The 8,132-nt window shown below is 42.7% G+C and overlaps 1 protein-coding gene across 2 annotated transcripts in view; it reads left to right on the top strand.

The window, feature by feature from the left end:
• The window catches only part of Exd2 (exonuclease 3'-5' domain containing 2), a 37,582-nt gene that overhangs the window by 28,059 nt on the left and 1,391 nt on the right, over positions 1-8,132 (top strand). For both annotated transcript variants that reach the window (XM_050158639.1, XM_050158640.1), the window contains exons 5-8: positions 1,670-2,001; positions 3,092-3,198; positions 3,401-3,536; positions 5,311-5,667. In XM_050158639.1, coding sequence (XP_050014596.1) covers positions 1,670-2,001; positions 3,092-3,198; positions 3,401-3,536; positions 5,311-5,667 — 932 coding nt within the window. The remainder of the gene's footprint in view (positions 1-1,669; positions 2,002-3,091; positions 3,199-3,400; positions 3,537-5,310; positions 5,668-8,132) is intronic.

Below are 8,132 nucleotides of genomic sequence, written 5' to 3'. Positions count from 1 at the left end.
AAAAAAAAAAAAAAAAAAAAAAAAAGTTAGTGGGGAAAGTTAATTGTAACCATATATGAGGCCAAATTTATGATTCTCTTTGCTATGGAAACTGAGACTTTTTCAAAGTTATTTTTAGTTAATAATTCTTCTTTTTTGAGAGTTAATAATTCTTAGCTGGGGACAGCAACATGGCTCAGTGTATAACAGTGCTTGCTAAGCCTGAAAACTTTAGTTCAACCCCTGGGATCCATTGGATAGAAGGAGAGAATTGACTCCAGCAAGTTGTCCTCTGACCTCTACACACACACACACACACACACAGTGGCACATGTTATACATACATATAAACAAATGTAGCAAAGTATTTAACAATGCTGTTTTTTCTAACTGTAAGCATAACGGTTAAGATTTCAGAGAATGGGGGATGGAGAGACGGCTCAGTAGTTAAGAGTACTGCTGCTCTTCCAGAGGACCCAGGTTCTATTCCCAGCTCTAAACATAGTGACTCACAACCACCTATAACTCTATTCTAGGCTGCAGTAACTCCACAGACACCAGTCACACATACACACATTCGAGCAAATACTCATAAGATAAAATAAAATAAAAATAAGTAAATAAAGCTGGATAGCTTTAATCCCAGCACTTGGGAGGCAGAAGCAGGTGGATCTCTGTGAGTTAGAGGCCAGTCTAGTCTAGAGAACAAGTTCCAAGATAGCCAAGACTACACAGAGAAATCCTGTCTCAAAAATAAATAAATAAATAAATAAATAAATAAATAAATAAATAAATTACATATCAACTTATCCTTACAACAGGGCCAAGAAACTACCTCTTCCTGCCTCAAAATAATAAGTTTAAATAATAGTTTAAATCATGAGGGCTGGAGAGATACACTGGCTGATATTCCAGACAAGGTCTTACTGTGTAGTTCTAGCTGACCTGGAAATGTATGTAGACCAGGCTAGTCTCAAACTGACAGAGATCTGCTTGTCTCTGCTGGGATTAAAGATATGTGTCACCAAATTTGGCTTTTTTTTTCTTTTTAGTGGTGGCAAGTGAAAAATGGTTTTATTAAGATCAATTTCTGTATAATAAAATTTACCTGTTTAAATGCCAGGCATGATAACACATATCTCGTATATTCTTTTTGGGAACTCAAGTCAGGAGTGTCTCTAACTTCAGGCCATTCCAACCTATATAGCTAGATTCTGTCTCAAAAAGGACAAAGATGGGCATACCACTAATCCTAGACAGGTTTAGGAGATCCAGGAATTTGTCCATGTCTGTTTTTCCAATTCTGGGATTACAGGCAAATGTCACCATACCAAGCTTTTATGTGATTTCTGGAATCATACGCATACCTTCATGTAAAGGCAAGCACTTTACCTACTGAACTATCTATTCAACTGCCATAGTAGACTTTTAGTTTTGTTTGGTTCTGTATTAGAGATAGAGCCTCACATTGTAGCTCACACAGCCTTAACCCCGAGGCAGTCCTCCTGACTCAGTTTCCCAAGTGCTGGGATTAAAGGCAAAATACCTGAGAGAAAATTGGGGGTGAATCGAGGGGTTTATACTGAGCAAGTGCTACCCTGAGTGGTGTTTCCAAGGCACTTGTGACTGACTGTGAGGGTTCTCTCCACTTGTCTTCCACATCCTGCTGACCTCTGGCTTTTCTCTTTAGGTAACTTATGCTGCCAGGGATGCACAGATTTCAGTGGCTCTCTTTCTCCATCTTGTTGGATACCCTTTCTCTAGAAATCCCTATGAGGAGGAAGACAATGACCAAATCAGCTGGCGGAAAGTCTTGGAAAAATGCAGGGCTATGGTAGACATCCCATTCCGAAGCAAGGGACTTGGACGACTGTGTGAAGAGATTAATGCGGAAGCACTGGAATCTCAACAGAAGCCAAGAAATAGGAAGGCTAAGCCTGACGGAATGGTATCAGGCAACAACCAAGGGAGAGACCCCAGGAAACACAAAAGAAAGCCCCTGGGGGTGGGCTATTCTGCCAGGTAATACATATGTTCCCTGCTGATGAAGAGCTTTACCCTGAGTCGGGCAGCAGAGGCTCTCCAGGGTTACTGGACCTTTCCCTGATTTTAGTGACGTTTGGACTATACTTCTCTTCATTTGTGTATTTTTTCTTTCCCCTTCTTTCACTTTTTTTTTAACTTTGTCAATTGAAATAGAAATGAAGAGAATTTACCTCCGCTTTGTCACTGACCTTGGTGCAACCTTAGGCCTGTAACTTTACCTGTAAAAGAGGTATAGAGCTATAGATATGGCTGCCGGGTATAGACACTTGCTGCCCACCCTAATGACCTGAGTTCAGTCTTTAGGACCCACATGAGAAGGAGAGAACTAACTCGCAAAGTTGTCCACTAATCTCCTAGTGCACAATGTGTGCACCTCTCCCCAGAATAAACAGTGATAATGAAATAGTTGAAGGGGATATAATTGTTATCCGTTGTTTAAGAATGCTATGAACATGAATAATATAAAGTCCTCATCCTTACCAGGAGAAATGCTTCAGGTTTCTTGTTCATTTAGCGTGTTTCCAGCCCACACCGACTGTATTGTGTAGCTAGTGAGAATCTCCTGTATGACTGACCCTCTTGAGGAGGATGAGTTGTAAGTGATTTTGAACAAAAGTGCATCCCTAGAGCATGACACCTTTAGGAATTAGAAGATTAAATTGAAGGAAGCGTTGCATGTGAGCCAGAAATCAACCCACATGGCCCTCATTACTTTATCTTGAACTTTTACAGTTTTAATTTACTGTTTAATTCAGTGATTTGGCAGTTTATTGGTGCTCTGTTCCTGTTTTCATTCACAGCAGAGCTCTGTGAACAACTCCCAAATCACTTCCCAGTGTCTCAGTCCATAAGTGTAAAACCAGAGGCATTAAGAGTTCATTTGTAGCTCTGCTCCCTAGCCATTGCCTATTGAGGATTGACTGTGGCTTCCCGCCTGTTTGTTTTCCTATATGTGGCGTGTTTTATTATGGTGTTGAGAATAGTTTGAGTCACTCAGAAGTGAGTGTGGGAAGGTCTTGGGTAACATGACCAACAGCTTTCAGTGCAAGATTTCTTTTCCCTGCAGAAAATCCCCTCTCTATGATAACTGCTTTCTTCAAGCCCCTGATGGACAGCCCCTTTGCACCTGTGACCGGAGAAAAGCTCAGTGGTACCTGGACAAAGGCATTGGAGGTATGAGACTCATCTGCCATATTTATTTATAACTAGAGTCTTGACGTGAGTGGGGTGTGGAAGAGAGTGAATGGAGATGTGTGGGACTAGGGAGTCATAACCCGGAGTTCTCCGTTAGCACATAACAAATAACAGTTAAAGAATGCTTCCTGGTAGCAGAGGTGGGGACAGCCCAGCACTGATGTGTTTTCTTTTTCCTAAGAGCTGGTGAGTAAAGAACCTTTTGTGGTCAGGCTACAATTTGAACCTGCAGGAAGACCTGAATCCCCAGCGGATTATTACTTGTTGATTAAAGAGAACCTGTGTGTTGTATGTGGCAAGACAGATACCTACATCCGGTGAGTATAGTGTTAGACTAATTAACCCATGGAATTGCCTGGGGAATCACATGCAGTGTCTTATAAAGGAAAACATTTAATTGGGGTGGCTTACATTTTCAGAGGTTTTAGTACATTATTTTCATCGTTGCTATTTGGTGGTGCTCAGGCAGGCATGGTGCTGGAGAAGTAGCCTAACCTCCTAAATCTTGCCTTGTAGGCAACTGGAAGTAAACTGTCTCACTGGGTGTAGCCTGAGCATGGGATAACTCAAGGCCCACCCCCACAGTGACATACTTCCTCCAATAGGACCACACCTTCTCATAGGGGTACTACCTATTTGTAGTATCCCTTTGGGGGCCATTTTCTTTCAAACCACCACACAGAGAGACTTAGCTCTACAAATGTCCCAGCTTTCCTAACAGTTTCATCATTCTGCCTGGCCATTTCTAATGACCTCTGTCCCTTTAAGGGAGACCTTGAAGTATCCCTGTATCCCTGCCTGAAGCTCTCAAGTTTCTGAGCCTTAGTTTTGTTTATAGAGTTTCCCAAGACTGTTCTTTCATATTAGGGTTCCATAATGAGCATGAAGCTGACCACTGGTCTCAAGTACCTGTGCTTGGGCTTTCTCTGTGGTCCCTGTGCAGTAATTCTCTTCTTTTTCTTTCCTCCAACTTCCCTCCCTCCTTGCTCCCCCATTCCCTCTCTTCTTCTTACCTTTCCTGGTATGTTTTGTTGTTGTTGTTTCTTTTTTTCACCTTAATCTATTTCAGTCATCACTTTTTCCTCACTTTGAAACAAAATATTTCTCTCTCTCTTTCTTCCTTCCTTCCTTCCTTCCTTCCTTCCTTCCTTCCTTCCTTCCTTTCTTTCTTTCTTTCTTTCTTTCTTTCTCCCCTCCCCCACTCTCTCTGTGACAGGACTTCTCTGTGTAGCCCTGGCTGTCCTCGAATTCCTTCTGCAGACAAGGCTGGCCTTGAACTCAAAGATCTACCTGCCTCTGCCTCCTGAGTGCCACCATCACCTGACTGAGACAGAATATTTTTATATAGCCTTGAATGTGGTTGTCCTCCTGATGTAGCCTTCCAAGTGCTGGAATTAAGGGCATGTGCCATCATGCTATCCTTTAGTAATTCACTTTGCTCATTCCTTTCTCTGCAAAGTGGGACAACTGTTGCCACTGAGAGTTTTTTCCTGAGAACTTTATTCTACTTAGAAAATGATGGCAGATCTTGGTGAGCCAGGAACTTATGTCAGAGTGAGGGAGTCCTCAGATAAAGGAAGTTGTTTTGCCCAGCCCAGCAGACTTTTTGAGAGTTATTGTAAGTTATCAAAAGTTATGATAATATTTCATTTCTCTTAGACTCTCCTTTCTAGGACCGCAGTGGTTGTTACTAGCCTCTGCCACTGAAGCCTGACATCAGGGAGTCTGTCCTTACTTCAAGGAGAGAGGACTCTGAAAGCAGAGATAGATAAGGCAGGCAGGTGGGCCTGAGAGTGACAAAGGTAGTACTGCCTTCCTGTGGCGCACGCCTTTAATCCCAGCACTCGGGAGGCAGAGGCAGGCAGATCTCTATGAGTTCGAGACCAGCCTGGTCTACAGAGCTAGTTCCAGGACAGGCTCCAAAGCCACAGCAAAACCCTGTCTCGAAAAACCAAAAAAAAAAAAAAGAAGTCTTCCCCGTCATGTGCAGGCCCAGGTCAGGCCCTGAGTGGCTCACCTGCTCACCTGCTGGCTCCGTATGTCTCTGTAGCGTAAGCTAATGAGCACTGCTCTGCGGTGGGCTTGTTCCAGGAAGAACATCATCCCACATGAGTATCGCAAGCATTTCCCCATTGAGATGAAGGACCACAACTCCCATGATGTGCTGTTACTCTGCACCTCCTGCCATGCCATCTCCAACTACTATGACAACCATCTGAAGCAACAGCTGGCCAAGGAGTTCCAGGCTCCCATTGGCTCAGAGGACAGCTTAGGCCTGCTGGAAGATCTAGAGCTTAGGCAGGTGCGTTCCGGAGCCAGAGCTCTGCTCAATGCCGAGAGCCTGCCTGCGCATCGGAAAGAAGAGCTGCTGCACACACTCAGGAAGTTTTATAACACAGATGTTGTTACGGAGGAGATGCTTCAAAAGGCTGCCAGCCTGAAGACCAGGTACAGCTTACTGTTCACCTTATTGTTCTGTTCAGAGAAAGGATAAGGGATGACCCAGGACAGCAGCCTTCATGAAAATGCTCGTCACGATTCCATTGCTTAGCCACATGCTTATTCATCTAGTATCCATTTGTTTAAGATACCATAGGGTAGAATCAAACAATCTGAGAATTTCCTTTTCATAAGAGATGCTGATATGGCTCAGAAGGTTAAGGTGCTTGCTGCCAACCCTGACAGCTTTACTCGGATCCCTAGGACCTGTATGTGGATTGAGGGAACCAATTCCCAAAAGTTGTCCTCTGACCTCCACTCATGTTCCATGGTGCACATGCGTGCACACACACACACACACACATATTTAAATAAGATCTGACTCTTTTTTGAGAGATTGCCAATTGTGAGGTATCTGTTGTTGACTCTATAAGGTCAAGTGTAGTTGGGTCTTGCATATTCTTCTGTAGAGGTAAATCTAAAGTCAGCACATAAGATGAAAGTAATAGCCAGTGAATACCCTGAGATCTCTGAATTGCCATGAAGTAGAGTATATGTGATTTTGTGTCTCTCACTTCATACCTAGACCCAGGAGATTCTCAGCTAGTGCATTCGTTCACATTTCTTAATGTCTTACTGCATGTAGTGTCTGGACCCACTGGATGGAATTTTGAGCAAACTGCTGTCCTGTTTAATCTTTTTTTCTTCCTTCCTTTCTCTTCTCCTCTCCTTCCCTATGAGTACATAGTTGAATTAGCACAGCATAACTTAGTGTTTCTAAACAAGAAGTTTCTAATCCCGAGGCATGAACGTGTACATGGCTCCAACAGGAAGCAGTGTGGGTTACTATGCAATTATTATTTTCTATAGGATTAGAGGTCTATAAAACTGATAATGAGGCTGATTGCCTACAGTATTTTGTTTTCAATAATAAAAAATGTAAAAACTTTATAGTAGCAAATATTTCTTTATTCAGAAAGTATTATTTCACTTATACTACTGATCTTCCACAACTCAGAGATTTCCTGAACAAATATTAGAGATTCACTGAAGCCTGCTGCACCACACTCAGAAACTACATCAGTTGCCTTTTATTCCTCATACATACTTAATGACTTCTTACTTATACCATATAACACACACACACACACACACACACACATATTTGATTTTGGTTTTTCAAGACAGGGTTTCTCTGTGTAACAGTCCTGGTTGTTCTGGAGATCCAACTACCTCTGCCTCCCAAGTGCTGGGATTAAAGGTGTCTGTCCCTGCTGCCCAGTTTATTTATTTTTTTATTGTTCAGAGGTTTTGTTTTGTTTTTTGTCCCCCGCTCCCCTCAGAACAGGGTTTCTTTGGGTAGCTCTGGCTCTCCTGGTGTCCTGGAACTCACTCTGGCCTTAAACTCAAAAAGATATTCCTGCCTTTGCCTCCCAAGTCCTGGGATTCAAGACGTGCACCACCATGCCTTTTCTAAGAAGACTCTTATTAGACTTATTAGACTTTTCTAATAAGCAGGTCATTGAGTCAGATGATAGATTGAGATTGAGAACAGGCTGTTTGAAGACAGATTTAAAAATGTATGGGGCTGGGCTTGGTAGTACTCAGAGGCCGAGGGTGGTGGTGGTGGTGGGGAATCTGTGTGAGTTCAAGGCCAGCCTGGTTTACATATTGAACTCCAGGGCATCCAGGACATCCAGACTACACAGAGACACCACATCTCAAAAAACAAACAAACAAACAAGTAAGCAAGCAAAATAGAAAAAAGAAGTGGGAAGCTGATGAGGCAAATAATAAAACAGCTGCAAACATTGGGAGAGTCCAAAGTTGCTAAACTGGTGGGGGCTTGGATGAAGGACTGGAAATAGAGATATTGATAGGAAAGAGGCTTGGGAGCAAGGTGCTTTTCTGAGAAAGGTGTTTTTACCCCCTTGAAGGAGATGGACGGAAGCTCTGTTCACATAGTTTCAGCAGTTTTTCTGATTTCCTGTCTAGCTGGGAACTAGGCAGGGGTTCATCTTCTGCAGTACACCATTGGCACAGCTGAGCAGCCAGAGGAGCATCTCCCTGTGACTGAAACACTCGTGCCAATGTGGTCTGTTTTTTTGGTGAGGAAGAAAGCACTAAAGAAGTAGACCACCTTGAATTTTAATCCAGGTTTGGAAGTGTTCTGAGAAACCAGGTTATATAGACTGATTTAACACCTTATTTTAATACTGAGTATGGCTTAGAATAAATCATCAATGCCTTACAGAGAAGTAAGCTATTCCCTGAGTAGCCTTGGTCCAGCAAATACAAGATCAATATTCCTCACCCATCGCCAGCCAGGTTTCCCTATCGGGTTGCTTGTGTGAGGCCTTCCTGTCAGTGTAATTCAAAACCCGAAATGCCTTCAGTGTGTGCCTTATATGCTAAGTATTAAGAGGTGAGAAAAAAGATATTTAAAAACATTAAAACACTATGTCCTTTGGGGT

This window comes from Alexandromys fortis, unplaced genomic scaffold (assembly GCF_014885135.2).
Source record: "Alexandromys fortis isolate MF-2015 unplaced genomic scaffold, M_Fortis_MF-2015_v1.1 scaffold_99, whole genome shotgun sequence".
Lineage (NCBI taxonomy): Eukaryota > Metazoa > Chordata > Mammalia > Rodentia > Cricetidae > Alexandromys > Alexandromys fortis.
The sequence above is the reverse complement of the archived record's forward strand: the minus strand, read 5'-3'. Positions and strand labels throughout refer to the sequence as shown.